The 16,553-nt window shown below is 41.6% G+C and overlaps 1 protein-coding gene across 1 annotated transcript in view; it reads left to right on the plus strand.

The window, feature by feature from the left end:
* Positions 1–4,649: 4,649 nt before the first annotated feature.
* Positions 4,650–16,553, plus strand: part of EFHB (EF-hand domain family member B) — a 48,250-nt gene continuing 36,346 nt past the window's right edge. Inside the window, exon 1 of the mRNA XM_054594858.1 lies at positions 4,650–5,585. Within this exon, the coding sequence (XP_054450833.1) occupies positions 4,650–5,585 (936 nt within the window). The remainder of the gene's footprint in view (positions 5,586–16,553) is intronic.

The following is a 16,553-nucleotide window of genomic DNA, read 5'->3' on the forward strand; positions in this document are numbered from 1 at the left end:
CCTCAGGCCGGCCGCGGAATCCTTCGCGAACCAAAACACAAACACTCCAGTCCCTGCGCGGGAGCCACTTCCGCCGCCCGGAGCCGGCCTCGCCGCCACGTCGCGGCACGTAGCGAGCTACGCCCGTTCGTCACTTCCCGTCGCCTCCAGTCCGAACGCTTGGTCCTCTCTTCCGTACCTCTCCACGCCCTCCCCGCTGGAGCTGGTCGCGGGGCGGAGCTTGGTGTGTCACGTGGTCTCCGCAATTCCACGGGCTCCCTCCCCACCGCCGCGCGCGCCCCGCCCTCGCTGGCGCCATTGTTATCTCCGCGGAAGTCTTTGACTCCCTGCGGCCTGGGGCTGGGTAAAACTGCCATTGCTTCCAGGTTCTCGGGAGAGCCGGAGGGTGCTCGGCTCTGTTGCTTCAGGCTATGTGGGGCGGTGACTATTAACTCACAGTTTCCCTCTGCCTACCCCGCAACACCCCACTCCTAGCAACCCGTCTGCGGACTGTGTCTAGCAGGAGAGAACCCCTGGGGATGGGTGGGTCAGTAAAGGCGGTTAAGTGTTATCTTTGTCAGTCTAGACAGTCTTCAGTCACGGTTGTGGAATTAATGGATGAGGCGTACCCGTTTTACAGGTAAAGATTTTGAGGCACAGAGATTGTGTAATTTGTCCAGGATCAACACAGAGTTGGTGATGAAATTCTAACCTGCAGGCTGGCCAAAGAACCTGAGTTCTTAAGCGTAATTCTAGTTAATGAAAAACAACTCAAAACATTCGGTACCCTCCACTGCAGACCTAGGTAAGACAGGCTCCTTTGGTTAAATCTGCAATAGGCAGTATCTGGCCAGGCATCTGAAGCAAAACAACAAAACAAAAAGTTGTTTTGTATTTTGGTAGACTGTTTAATTGATTTTTCACTCAGGATAATGGCTACTTTTCGGTATGCAATTTACCATTTTTAGCTCTGTTGTGAGGACATCAATATTGATTGTCTTGGATATGTACTTGGGGTAAGACATCCTGTGGGTGCTCAGTCAACATTATGCAATGAAGATGATTGGAACACTTGAATAGCCAGTCTTTCAGATCACTCCCCAGTTACTAACCAGAAGAGTGTAATGTGTCATAGGTAAATAGTATCTGTGGCACTTTATCCCCAAGGGGTTGTTCAAATATGGTATGTTAATCATGGTAATACCTCTTACACAATCGGAAGAATCAGGAAACAGGTTGTGTTGCATCAGTTTTGGCATGTCAACAGCGTGTCCAAAATCAAACCTATACCACCACAAACCTGCTTCTGCTTTGAAACATATTAACATCCTCCCAGTCACCTGGGCTGGAAAGGGCAGAGTCATCTTCAACTCTTCCTTTATCTCGTGGAACATTGTCCGTTCTATCACCAAAAACTCCTTAATCCTCAAACTGATATCTAATCCTTACTCCTGAGCCACGATAACATTTAAATAAACTGAAATTGATGCACACTCTTGCCTTTTCAATTCATTCTTTACGTTTCAAGCAGTCACACTTAAAAAAGTGGTCAACGGTATATCATTACTTGCTAGGTAGGGCCAAAAATTCTTCAACTCTAGACCTAACCCACTTTTCTTTCATTCTATTTCTATAGCCTACCTCTCCCCAAATTCTTTTTTTGTCCCCTAATCATACCAGTCTACTCTCTTTTCCCGCAATGTTGCCTGTGTTTTGATCACTTTGTTCTCTCCACCTGGAGCACCATTACCACCCATCACTGTAGGTCTTACCTTGACTGGGATGCCAACTCCCTGGACAGCGGCTAAGGATACTTCTCCAGGATTTAGTTATCATTTTTGGTTTGTATACTTTATTTTACTTCTATAATAGTTCTAATATTTGCTTTATTTTACAGTTACAGAGCACCTAGACTTTCCTCAGTCTTTCCTATTAGGATTTTAAAGTTCTTAAGTGCCAAGGCCATAATTTATTCATCATTTCAATTTCTTGCAGAGGACTTGTGTGTGTGTGTGTGTGTGTGTGTGTGATTATAAGGGAAAATGACCCTGGCCAGGTAGCTTAGTTGGATAGAGCATCATCTCTATGAGCCAAGGTCATGGGTTCAATCCCTGGTCAGGGCACATACAACAAACAACCAATGAGTGCATAAATAAGTAAGTGGAACAGCAAATTGATGTCTCTATCTCTCTCTCTAAAATAAATAAAAATTTAAAAAAATTATAAGTGAAAGTTTATTTAGAAAGTTACAAAAATAGTAGAATGACCCTTGGAGCTTAGGAAAAAGAGAGTGAAAAATATTTGTGAACTTGGTGTTATATTTCAAATGGTCAATATTTGACTTGAGAATACCTCACAAATAACACATGAATGCTGACAGGAATTGCTAGGAACTCCCATTTCATCAATTTCATCGTTCTAGGATACTGCTTCATTTCTTTCTACCGATTTTGTCTTTTAATTCATCTCCTTCAATACATTCCACAATATTTTGTAGTTCAGTCATATCTTTCTTTTTTGTGTGTGTGGGAGAGTGTTGCTCCAGTGTCCAGCACTTCTAAGATCCAGTGGTAATTTTGGAGAGATTGAAATGCCCCAGTAAAGCTTTTTTTGCCCCTCAACATTTATTGATATTAGAGAGAGAGGAAGGGAGAGAGAGGAAGGGAGAGAGAGATAGAAACCTCGATGTGAGAGAGAAACATCAATTGGTTGCCTCCTATACATGCCCTGACAAGGGATTAAACCTGCAGCCTGGGTATGTGCCCTGACTAAGAATCGAACCCCCAGCCTTTTGGTATATGGGATGATGCTCCAGCCAACTGAGCCACGCCAGCCAGGACAAAGCTTTGCTTTTATAATGATACTCACACAATATCTTTTTTTCCCCAACTAACCCCAGATAATTGAGGAGGCCTTATAATTGTATATATTTTAGTGTTAACTGTGGGATCCTACTAGTTGATAGAATTTGTTAAGGAACTACAAAAAGGATCGGCCCTAAATAAAGTCATAAAGACTTAAACACTGTCATTAGTGCTGCCTTTGCCCTCAAATCTCTAAACACTCATAAATTCCTAACAGCTCTCTCAATCATCCACAATGCCCTGTATCTTCTGCCTTCTCTTTCAGGGTATATTTTCTCCATTGTGTATTTGAAAAATAAACTTGCATGGGTGGTAATGAATGGTAACATTTACTTTTATCTTCAACTGCCTGGAGATACTATAACAAGGAACTGTGGGTGGTGGCAAGGCAGTGAGAAAAAGGCAATGGAAATTTGAGGTAATCATTTTTAAAAGCTCATGTCTTTTTAGAGCATCATGCAAGATCAAATGTCACCTATTAATTGACCAATTGACTTCAGTTGACTTCTAAGCCTATTAATTCTAAAATAGCTTCCCTCAAAATCAATAAGTAAATAAATAAAAGAATAAAGTAGCTTCCCTCCATATCAAAGCTTTCTGTCTTCTTCATAAGTTATCAGTATGTGAAATGATCTTATTTATTGATTTACTTGATGGTTATCTATCCTTACTATAATATAAATTCTATAAATAGGGATTGGCTTATATTCCATCATATTCCCAGCACTGACACAAAGTAGAGACTCAGTAGATATTTGTAAACTAAAAGAATTGACTGAACACTTACACAAACGTACCTTGATTTACACATTATCAAGTCATTTAAAATGCCTGGGGGAGAAGGATATTTTTATTAACTATCTAGAAAATTATGCTACACAGTTTTTACAAATGTTAAATAGTATCCCCCAATCACTTTTCATATTTTGTTTTGATTTCACACGTTTTTCATAGAGTTCTTAAAAAAACTAGAATCCTATGAATTCCATTCAAATTCTAATCTAGATGTTCTATGTCCCCTATATATGGAGAACGTGACAAATATTCACCAAATGTTGTAACTTTGATTAAAACCCGACAGTGTAAACCCAATTTAAAGAAAATCCCATACTCAGAAACAAAGTGTGCCACAATATTTAAAAAGTTAAATATGCATATTGTGTAACACACCTCAAGCTTTAATGTATTACTTTCAATACCATTTAAATCCTAGTTATTAAAGTGTGAGAGTTCTCAAAGACTTCGAGATATTTCTATACTACAGATGCCCAATATATCTTAAATACAATAATTTAATATACTAAAGTAATTCTTTAGCACTGAAAGAATTAAATGCAGTGTGCATGTGCTTGCACAAGGAAGGACGTAAAATTAGTGATCACCACCAGAAACAGTATTATTTATTCCCTGATCACCAGTAGAATGAATAGGTCAACAACCTGGAGGAAGCCCACAGCTGATCCCATCCTGAAAGGACTGAATTGGGAAATCACAGAGAAGTTGTTGAGCATTTGATCTAGTGTCCAAGATCGCATCCTTTAAGTTTTCCTGCCTTCCAAATCTAGTAACGAAGGGGGGTGGGATGTAGGGAGAATCAGAGAGGAAGGAAGGGAGAGAAAGGCCGAGAGAGAGAGAAGTCAAGACTGGAAAAAGAGGAAAAATGGGCGGATCCGCCAGAGAAAGAATTGCCCGCCGAGCCACGCCCCTGTTTCCCAGGTAACGAGGTAAACAGACCTCCACCGCCTTTCGCTCGGTGAGCTCGCTAGATGTTAAGTAGTAGTAGGCAGGAAGAAGTGGGGAGTGAAGATGTGCTCTTTCGTGAGAGTGGGGTCCCCCAAAGGATTGGGGGCCCCGAAGGAATTGGGAACGTCCCTCGAGCCAGGAACAGGTCTCCACTTAGAGATGAGTGCTGTTGGGGGAATGAGGATGTCTGAGAGGACATCTCCCCCAAGCGTGGAGGTCGGATTAACCCACGAAGGAAAGGACGATTTAGGAGACAGGAGGGTCTTCATGGGAACAAAATCTCCCACAGGGTTGGGGCTCAGAGTGGGATTAGGAAAAGAAGATTCCCCATGGAGGGAGAACCCTTTGGTTAGTAGTAAGTATGAAGAGAGAATTGCATCATCAGAAACAAAACCTCCGTTGAACGAGGGGCTTGAAATGAGATTAAAGAGACAGAATATTTCTAGGACTCTCATGGAGAGGAGTACTAATTTAGGAGTCAACAGGGTCTCAGCCTCACAGGAAACAAAACCTTCTCTGGGAATGTTGCCCAGAAGAGTGGGTTTAGAAAATGAGTGTCTTCTGGCAGGGCGTGCTGGGAGGATAACGCGGTCTCCCTTGGGCGTGGTGTGTGCAAATCCACAGGCTCTAGGGAGCAGGAGAGGCCTTGTGGCTGGTGCCCCGGAATGGTTAGAAGCTTCAGTGGAGAAGCAGTCAGCTTTGGGTGTGGAACCCAGCCAGGAACTGGAAAAGGAGTCGACCTGTGAGGTAATGAAGCCCAGTGCCGAGATGAAGCCACCCGTGGAGGTGGACATTGGGCTGCCGCAACCCGGGGAGCCAGATGAAATGAATGCAGAGCCCCAAATGGGCTTGGTGATAGAACCTCCTGAGTGCCAGTTTGGCCAACAACCGGAAGAGAAAAAGGAGGCTGAAAACACTGAGCCAGGAGTGGAACCTCCAGATCGCGTCAGACCCATCTACTCTGGGAAATTTTTTGATCGAATGCCTTGCTGGCCCAGTGTAAGTTTTGTGTGTGTGTGTTTTTTTTTTCTTCAGTATTTTCCCTGGCAACTATGTATAACCATATCTTTATAGATATGATAAACTGATGAGACTTGTTTGTGTTTGTGGAGTCAAATTACAAAAATTTTATTGGGATTCTGATATTCCCTGTCCCACTGGACTCTTCCCAGCTGTTACTTTGTCCAGTCTTCTCTGATCTCTGCCTTCCTTCCTAGATGGCAGGTTTGTTTTCTGTGCACACCAGTGGTTCTTCTTGATTTCTTCTGTGACTTTCATACCATTCCTCAGTCTGCATTTCTCAATCCTCTCACTGAGATACATGTTGTTTCCTAATATTCATCTTTCTTTTTCCATTTATCATTTATTCTGTGAGTTGTTATTTCAGCAAAGACTTGTGGTGGTAACTATGCTGGGTACAGGGCGATGTAAAGTGAAAAGCACAAGATCCCTACCCTCTATGGTTAGACAGTCACTTCTATATCTGGAGACAGCTAACTAAACAAATATAAATTTCAAAATGAATAGAAACCAACTGTGATTCTTCCTTAATAAGAGTATATCTCTAAGCACAGAGCACAGTAGAAAAATTGGACAGCTCTGTGTGAAGGAGATGGGAAAGGCTTCGCAGAGCAAGTACTATCTGAGTTAATCTTGAAAGGTGTCAGTATACATCAAATGGAAAAAAGGGTTAGAGCATCTTGGGCAAAGAAAGTTATAGAGAATGACCAAAGCATCTTGTGTTTGGGAGAGATAAGCAATTGTTTAGCCAGCGTGGTGTTAAGAGCTGAAGATGGAGAAACAGGTGGAGGAAATCTAAAGGTCCAAAATGCAGGGGAGAACATGGATACAGAAACAATGGTGGATCTTAATAAGAAAAGAAAGAACTTTTTTTAAAAAAGAAAAGAAAGAAAATTTCCTTGTAGAAAGATAATTCTGCTGTCAGTAGTAATAAGGGACTAGGTGGAAGGGGAAGATTTTGGGTGACAGGAAAAAAGTGAGATGGCTATTGCAAAGTAATGTCTACCTGAAACTAATGTAGAGTTGGAAAGACTAGAGAGGAGTGTGCGGTTTTGAGAGCTTTTTAGGAGATGACATTGTTACCATTGTGATCCAGTTGTGGATCTATGTGATGAAAGAGGGAAGTTGATGGGTGACTTAGGAGTTTCTAGGTTGATGATGATCTCTTCCATTTTGGTGGCAGATGACTATCTGGTGTTGGCCATCCTGAGTTTGAAATATCTACCGGATGAGATAAAAAAGCCAAGGAGGTAGTTGATAATGTGAGACATTACCAGTTGGAGACATGGGTGGGGATGAGAGAAGAAGGTCTAGGTAAGAACCTTGGGTAACACATTTATGAAGTGGTCAGAAAAGGAAATGTCAACTAGCCGAGCTCCTGAGGAAAAGGATTATCTTATTTTTATGTAGCTTCATGGCATATCACAATGCTTGGCATATAGTGGTTATTAAATATTTATTTGATAAATGGAAGAAAGACTGAATGATTAAATGGGAGAAAGATCACAGAAGAAAGAGGTAAGTCTGAGAGATTGGTACTGAGGAATAGAAGGGAAGCATATAAAAGATTCCACACACTGAGATTTGAGGATACAATTCAGCTGAGATAGTCACAGGGACTCGCAGAATTTTGTCTGTGTATGTAGATTTTTTTGTTCCGACTCAGGGTGTCTTTGACCCACTTTGCTTTCTGGTCCTCTTTTTGGATTTCTCTAGCCACTCTCCTCTCATTGGACATCTGCTTCTCCTTTCTGGATTGGCTCTGCAGTCTATGGCTTCAGGCGTGACACACCCAAGCAGATAACAGCTTCCAGTTTCCAACATGGGTGATTCTAAAACCTCTGCTTCCTCCTACTTCTCACAGCCACCTTCCAAATGTGATAGCGCAAGGAAGGGAGTCAAGGAGAAAGTGACTAGCAGTGTTAAAAATAAGATAAGGATTAATTCACTTTGGACAGTAATGAAATTAGCTACATTATTAGAATGGCATAATGGAGGGAGAATTCAGATTTCATGAAGATCTTTGTGCATCTTTCTTTTTATATGTCTTGAAATATTTCCTTAGGACAGAGTTTCAGCAGAAGCCAAAAGATGGCTCTTTTCCTAGTTCCTGTTGCCAAATCCCTTCCTAGAAGATTGTACCAATAAATTTTAAAAGTTGATAATGATTTATTAAGAATTGTTTTATTTCTTTTAAAGATTTTATTATTTTCAGAAAGAGGCAAAGAGAGGGAGAAAGAGAGAGAGAGAAACTTTAATGTGTGAGGGAAACATCTATTGGTTGCTTCTTGTTTGCCCCCAAATGGAAACCCAGCCTGCAGCCCAGGCATGTGCCCTGACAGAGAATCGAACCTGCGAACTTTCAGTTCTCAGGCTGGTGCTCAATCCACTAAGCCAGCCAGGGCAGGCATTGTTTTAATTCACATTTATTTGATATATAATGAGATTGAAAATTGCTCCATATCTTTGTTTTATTTATTTTTCTTATTCTTGTATCTGGTCATCTTGCTGAACTCTTATTAGTCTTGTCTATGTAAGAAATGTGTAAACCTGTAGAGAATTTTCATGAGTTTATTTGAGTCAAACTGACATATGCTGCGGAGAAAGATGTATTATGTTCCTGACAATAACAGTTTTGCAACTTCTTTTATGCATTTGAAATTAAAGCAGAATTACATGGAGGTAGGGAATGGATTACAAGATAGTTAAGACTGTTTGCTCTCTTGAGGGTTATACCCCCTTAGAAGAGGGATATTCTGGTGTTTCAAAGGTGTGTTAGCCTAGATTCACTAGAACAATCAACAGGGTTGGCTTAAAAAAAGTTATAGGCCTGGGGCATGACTACCCACTACAACTGGCTCTGTGAGGTTACTTTTCATAGAACCCTCATTTTTTTGGTCAATATTCTCAATTGCTTATCATTATTTCTTTTGGGTTTTCTAGGTAAACAATCATATTGACACTTTTGTTTTTACCTCTTTAGTATATATGTTACCGAACAATGGACCTGTGGAGGGGTTGCCCAAATGCTATTACCGAAACGACAGTCCCCTTCCTCGGGGTCCCTTGGTTGTGGGTCCTTTGCCCGCTGCCCTTGGAATTATGGCTCTGAATGGCAGAGTTTGGTGAAAAGAAAAGGAACTATTTATTCAAAAGTTATGCAGTTTTGATTAATGGCTAAATGTCGCCCTTAAATCTCAAAATCCCTTTAAAACCATCACCAGCACACACACACAGTCCTGCCTTCGCCCCTTTGCCCAGTTAGGCCAGTCAGGGGTACCATCCTTCAGAAGAAAAAGAACAGAAGTCTGGGGCTCAGCTAGGCAGGCCTCCTACGGTTCTCAGCACCACCCGCTGGGTTGCTGCAATCTCCAGCTCTTAATCCATAACCATGTGGCATTTCTCATGGCCCACTAGCAAGAGTCCTTTCTTCCTTCTTTCTTCCCGCATGGTCTTCACACTGTTTCCCAGAGTCTCTGTCTCTTTGTGTCTCCTGTAGGCCCTAGTCTCTCCTCCTCCTCTTCCAGTTACATTCTATGTTAAGTCTTTTAAACCTTCCCGATTAGCTTTCGTGATATTCAAAATAACCCTTTTTGCATATGAGGAATGATGCTATCCTGTTATTGACATGCAAAACGACTCTCAATGGCCCTGCTCAAGGCTCCCATCCCCCATGGTGGCCCGCCCTGGGGTGGGGAGAATATATTTTTCTTGGACACCCCAATCTCTGGACCCCGTTACAAATACCCTTTGGGGGGGCCCTGGATGTGCCCTGTTACATATATGCTGCGTTTCTATTTTGTGTATTATTGTGTTGCCTATGATCAATAGTATAATATTGAAAGTAAGGTTTCTTTCCTGACTTTAATGGGAATGATTCTAATGCTTCACTATGGAGTTTTATTTTTGCTGAAGATTTCTGATATATCAAGTTAAGGACACCTATATCCCCTCCCAGTTTGCTAAGAATGTTTACAAATCAGGAATAGATCTTTAGCTACAGAAAGTTCTCTCATTTATTGAAATACATCCTCTTCAGATTGAAATGGTTAATTTTCTCATGGTGAACCATTCTTCATATTTCTGAGTTAAGCCCTACTTGGTTGGGATATATTATGATTATATATTCCTGGGTTTGATTTGCCAGGATTTTAGTAGGATTTTTGCATTATGATCCTATGTAAGATTGGACCATGGTTTTCCTTTATGTGCTATTTCTCTCTGAGTTTGTTATTAGGGTAATGATAGTATATACAAAGAATTGGGAAGCCTTCCATCTTTTCAACAACTTCTTGCAACAATTTCTGTGTTATGTGTGTTACCTACTACTTGTAGGCTTCACAGAACTCACAGCTGAAAGAGGAAGGGGAGGAGATCCTCTTACATCCTGACCAAGGGATAGGATGGTAAAGTGTCTGATGCCCTTAAGTTCATCCAATCTTAGAGGAGGGAGTGCATTTGGGTGAGGTCAAAGCCCAGTTTCAAGCATGACTGTGAGGAGAGTTCAGATGGAAATTCCCACTGTGATGAGTCTACTAAAATCAATCCCTGAGGACAACTGCTTTGCATTGGTGTATTCATGGAATTGAGGAGCTCATACCAATGAGAGGCCTTTCCGATGTTGGGAGAAGGGAAGCAGATACACCTCACTACTGTAAGGACACCCATCCTATGGTTTGAAGCTGCTGCCCAAGTTGGTGTTGAGCTGCAAGAGAAGGTCTGCTCTGATGGATTTATGAGATTCCATTAGTCCTTCTAGTCTTTCTAGTAAAATAGTCATTGGTATAGCAGCAAGCACCTGTATTCAGGAAAAGTCTCCAGTAGTGACCTGAAGGGGGATTTTTGGAGTATCCTTCAAGGACTGAAAAGATTCTGGTAAAAGATGTTCTTTCTTTGTGGAAGCCTGGTAGACCTTGAAAGGGCCCTTGGTCCTTGGAAAGCACCTTTGGTGGACATCAAAGTTTCTATAATGGCTATTTCTTAAAGAAATCTTGAGACTGTCCCTTGATCTCCGCTAATGTACTGATCCTGGCAAAAACCCTAAGTTATTCAGAAAAAACAACTGAGCCTTACAAAGAACATTGGTAAATGGTATTGAGCCTTGAAGTACAAAGAGGAAGAAGGAAGAAAAGGTTCAAAGAAAGGCTAACAAATTATAAAGTCTACAATGGCTAGATTAGGCACTGCATCTACAAAGATGAAAAGTGATATGATGTCTGCTTTCAAAAAACTTAGAGTCTAGAGAGTCAGAACAATAAAGCAAGGATTTTATAATATGGTAAAAGTCATGCAAAAGGATGCCTTTTTTATTTTTTCTGCTCTGCACTAAGGGAACCCGATAGCTAATTGAGGAATGGGTGGAAGCAAAGGAGTTACCCACTGGTAGTTCTTGTGAGAACTTGCTGGTTATGCAAGCCCTAGTAATGGGGAAAAAAAAAGAGCAAAATTTTATTTTGTCTGAATTTGCAAAGAGCCAACCTGCAGAACTCTGAGAAGTGGGTGGTTTCATTTGCATAATGTGTTCAAGGCCTTCTGGGCAGAAAGAAATTGATGCTATCACACCTAATGTTTTCTCTGAGATATTCAGAATTAGGGGTACGGGTAAAACACAGTGATCTTGGCCAAGGCCCAGTGTGAGGACAGGACCATGATTTTATCCCATGCTGAGTTTGGAGAGTAGAAGGTGACTTAGTGATTAGGGGTTGGTGGGTCTTCAGCAGCTAAAAATGGTCTTGTATCAACTTTCCTAAGTTGACTTCAATCTTGGAAACTAATCATGTGAGAAGTAAAATAGGTCACCGGAAGCTGTAACATTGAGGGCTGATGAGGAGGTGGCCTATGTAAGGTGGCACCGGTGCGGTTAGGAACCGAGCAAGGATGTGGCTGCGCAAGGGGTAGTCAGTGCAGTGGGAATTTGGTTACATACAGAGGCCTAAGCAGATAAGTAAATATACTGAAGACAATAGGAGCCAGGCTGCTGAGTGATAAGGGAAAAAACCTTACAGATATATGAGAAGGATAGAAGTAATTCTTCTACGTTGGATAATAATTGGGGGTACTGGTGGAAACTCATGCTATGTTCATATCTATGTCTCTGTTTCTGTCTCTCTCTGTCTATGCCTGTGTCCATGTCAAAACCCATATCTCTGTATCTAAACACATTTTAGCAAAACATTACAGAACTGAGATAGATGCCTGTGTACATACATTCCCTAACTATATCTTCTAAGAGGACATAGAAACAGTGTCTATCTAGTAATAATGAGCACACCAAAACACAAATGTTCTAACTGTCATTCTCTATTAAAAGGAATTAGGACTCTTTGGGGCAATAGCTGACCCTAGGGCAGGTGCAGTTCATATTTGAACTTGGAATATCTTTGGGAGCCAAAAAGAAAACTTTCAAAAAATAATACAAATATACCGAAGAGGCATAGGGACAAGCTTGAAGAGGCTCCTGATGGCCTGGACTGCTATACGTTGAGCATGAGTAAAATTACTGTTTAATAAAATAGAAATCCATGAGCCCATACTGGTATAAATACAGGAATGATTGAATAGAATAAATAGCAAGAAAGGAAAGCTTTCTTGCAGTATAATGCCAAGTAATAATGTAGATGGAATGATGAAATTAGAAAGTCACTATTCGGCAACTATCTAGTACTAATGATTTTGACAAGAATCATCCATGATAGGTAAAAGTTTAGTGAGAAACAATATTTACAGAGAATGATGATTAATTACAAAGGAAAAATAATTTTACGGTGGAGAAAGCTAGCAGATCCTACCTTCCTTTAGAGATCAAAGTTAACACTACTAGTCATAGGACAAGTTGACAGTGTGTGCTCCCTGATAGAAGAACACAGCACTGTTTTTGTGATATCCCTGACAAAAATGTGTAATTTTAATAAGAAAACACTTATTAAACTGAGGCAAACTGAGGGACATTTTATAAAGCAACTGGCCTATATTCAAAAAATGACAAGGCCATGAAAGACAAAGAAATATTATGTTCCTGGCTGAAAGAGACAAGAAGAGACATGGCAACTAAATGCTGTGCATGGGTTGGGGCTATGGAGGTATCTGGCTCATCTCCCTTTAAGAAGACATGCTGTGGGGAGTACACCTGATTTCACGTCCACCTGCTGCCTCCGTGTATCTACCCCAGCATTTACCAGCCCACGCTCCAGTGACTAAGCTCTGCAGGGTTACTGGAACTGGACCCTTTTCCTTTAGTGGGGAGCTCAGACTCAGAGACCATTCATTGGCCGGGCCAACATTTTCTCAGAACTGTGCTGTAGTCTGGAGTTCTTCCTTTTGTTTTAAATATATAATGTTGTATTTTTTCCATTACCACTTAGTCGTCTTATAGCCCCCCCCCCCCCCCGCAGCAATCACCTCACTGTTGTCTGGGTCCATGAGTCTGTTTTCCCTTTTTGCTCAATCCCTCCACCCCCTAACTCCCCCACGCCCCCTCCCCCGCCACTAGCTGTTATCTGTTCTCCATCTATGAGTTTGTCTCTGTTTTGCTTGTTAGTTCAGTTTGTTTGTTAGATTCCACATGAGTGAAGTCATATGGTATTTGTCTTTCTCTGATTGGCTTATTTCACTTAGCATAATGTTCTCCAGGTCCATCCATACTGTTGCAAAGGGCAAAATGTTCTTTTTTATTGCCGAGTGGAATTCCATTGTATAAATGTCCCATAGTTCTTTTATCCACTCATCTATTTATGGACACTTGTGCTGCTCCCACATCTTGGTGATTATAAATGATGCTGCAATGAACATGGGGGTGCTTGGAGTTCTTCCTTCTTAATACTTCCTCATTTCTCTCCTTTCACAGGTGTCATGTTCTGAAAGCTCTTCCTGCCTACATCTCTTCCTTTATCTTTCACAGGTCTTTTCCCTAATAAATCTCTTAAATGTCTAATCTTGGTGTCTGCTTCTCAGAGTAACCAAACAATCACACTATGATCTTGGATTTGCTCCTTTTGCTATAAAGGACGGTATTGGGGCAACTGGTGATATTTAGATAAGGTCATTTCATTGGATACTAGTATTATATCAATGTGAATTTCTTCATTTCTGAGGTCTTTAATAGTTTTTAAAAAAAAGACTTTATTTATTTTTAGAGAAGGGGAAGGGAGGGAGAAAGAGGGAGAGAAATGTTGATTAGCTGCCTCCCATATACAACTTGACCAGGGACCGAACCCACAACTCAGGCATGTGCTCTGATCAGGAATTGAACGGATGGCCTTTTGCTTTGTGGGATGACACCCAACCAACTAAGTCACATCAGTTAAGACCTTTAATAGTTTTATTTTTAAAGATAATAAATCACAAGGGAAAGGAAAATACAAGAGAAAACAAGTTAATAAATTTCAAAAATGTTAGAAAATTGGGAGATGGAGATATGGCAACTGATTTTGCAGAGCAGGAAAAAAAATGAAGTTTGATGGGAATCAGGTGGTAATTTCCCCAGGAGTCACCCAATTTGCCTGGGATAATCCCTGAGAAGCCCAGCCTTTGGAAGGAGGGATAGTAAAGCTTGGCTCTGAAAAGCAAAGGATTGAAAGTCTGTATTCAGTGTAGTTGGACTCTTAGTTCCACTTTCCATCCTATGCTACCTTGACTCCCTACCTCTCTGCACCAGCTCCCACTCCCTTCCACTGAAACTTTGGATTTATTTTCTCAAAGTGATTTTGAGCCTCAAAGTCACTAAGCCCAAAGTAATGAGGGGGCAGCTCCAGGCTGAAAACAGGGCCTTAAAAGTAAAAGGGACCTTTCTGTAGTTTCCCTAGCACCCTCTCCCAAGGGCCCCTCCAGGGCCAGCAGCCAGGAGCAAAGCCAGGCTTCTTGAGACAGTCTGGTGCACCAGGGCCAACAGAATAGGGAAACCGAGACAGGTAATTAAACAAGCATTTTACAGTCGTCTAGTAAATCTAGATGCCAAGCAGTTTGCAGCCATTAGTAAATCCTATCTTCCCTAAACTAAGGGACATTTAAGAGTGAATGATTTGCACTTCTCTCCAACCGGAGGGTAACTGGCTTAAATCACCCTCCTCAGGGAGATAGATAGCAGAAATCCAATCAGTGCCATTTGCCAACCCCACCTAAGGACAGATGAAGTTAAGGGAATTAATCTCATTTTGGCATGTCGGCCTAGAGCTGATGAATATTCTATTGAGATCCTCCCCTCATACCTCTCTTAGACTCTTGGGCTTTAAGAACCCTCAAAACCTGCGCCCCCCCGCCCCCTCCAAGGTCCCAGCTTGTGCTTTCCCTCCCAGGAGCACACTCACCCTTTCCCTTTTCCTCCTCCTCCCCCCCGCCAGGGGCACACACCTCCCACCCAGAGCTGTCCAGCCTTTTGGTGTCTCTGGGCCACACTGGAAGAGGAGTTGTCTTGAGCCGCACATTAAATACACTGGGACACATAATCACAAAAAAATATCATAATGTTTTAAGTAAATTTATGGTTTTGTGTTGGGCCATCCTGGGACACATGTGGCCCGCGGACCACAAGTTAGACATCCAAAGGGAAAAAAAATATTAGGGGCTCTACCAAAATAAAGGCTGCCGCATCATCTGATCACATTTTAGGAAAGCCCAGGAATCAACAAGCCCTACAACAGACACGGAGCTACTACTCATCTTTGTAGTGCCTACAAAGGATCAGGCTAGAAAGTGAGGGGGCGGGGAGGGGGGGTGGTCAAAACAAGATAACAGGAAGTATTTACACAAATACAGAAGGAACAGAGGAAAATGTAAACATAAAAGATAACCTGAGAGATGAAAGATGTTGCATCCATTAAACAAGATTGGAACTTTTAAAAGAACAACCAGAGAAGAAAGAACTATTTAGAACTTATGAAACTGGAAAAGCAGGCATTTTTGCTGCCACTACCAGAACCAAAAAGCAGAGCCAGGGATTGAATCTTTATGAGCACTTTGTTCAGATGGTCAGTGATCTGAGAAGACGGCAGGTTTGTACCCTAACTGACCATCTTAAATTCTATTTTAAACGGACCCTTTTTATAAGGAGAAGAAAAGTGTAGGTAAGGGGTTTGGAATTCAGGGGAAAAGTTAATCAGATAAAAGCTGCAGCACACTTTCATCTGCGCCCTGGGCGGTGGTCTTTATCTTTGTCCTGGGCAGTGGAGTCTCACCCTGGAGCACAGTGGTTCAAACACCATCATCTTGGTTGCTTGCAGTCCTCCTGAGGCACAAAGGTGGAGCTGCTTATGGTCTCCTGGAGTCAGGGTGGGTCATACCTTCAGTTTGGGGAAACTCTAGTCTTTTACCTGCATTGATAACAAAGCTTATTAGCTGTCACCTAAACTAAAATTTTCCAGCTCTTGAGTCCCCCATCACTTAAACATGATCATCTAAATAAAAATTCACACAGATCAAATATAATATACAAATTCTTTACCAGATTATTGGAAATTCCGGAGGAACAGAAGACAGTAAGTTCAAGTTACTCAAAGATTAATAACTACAGGAAACTGTTACCATCTCTGCTGAAGAGGGAAAACTTGATTCAAATGCCAGGTCAGACGTGCTGCTAAGGCTCCTGCTGTTGGAACCCAGTTGCCTGAGCATTAACTCAGTAATTTGATCTAAACGGTTGGGACTGGGGTCCACAAATTTAAATGCCTTCAGGAGAAAAAAAAAAGAAGAAAAAAGAAAAAAATAAAAATTCAAAAGGACATTGGAGAATGAAATCAAAGATATTTCCCAGAAATTAAAACAAAAAGATAAGACAACCACCACCACACACGAGAGAGGCACCGCCACACCACACTATCATACCACCACACACACAAAAAGATGACAAATATTAGGAAACGGGTGCCTCCTTGGAACCCACCTGCGTGCTTCTCTTTGGCACGACTCTCTCCTTTTCTCCTGAATTCTAAGGGTCCCCACAAGACTTGCAACCAG

Source organism: Pteronotus mesoamericanus, unplaced genomic scaffold (genome assembly GCF_021234165.1).
Source record: "Pteronotus mesoamericanus isolate MK-2021 breed Mesoamerican mustached bat unplaced genomic scaffold, CSHL_Meso_final scaffold_54, whole genome shotgun sequence".
NCBI classification, from domain to species: Eukaryota; Metazoa; Chordata; class Mammalia; order Chiroptera; family Mormoopidae; genus Pteronotus; species Pteronotus mesoamericanus.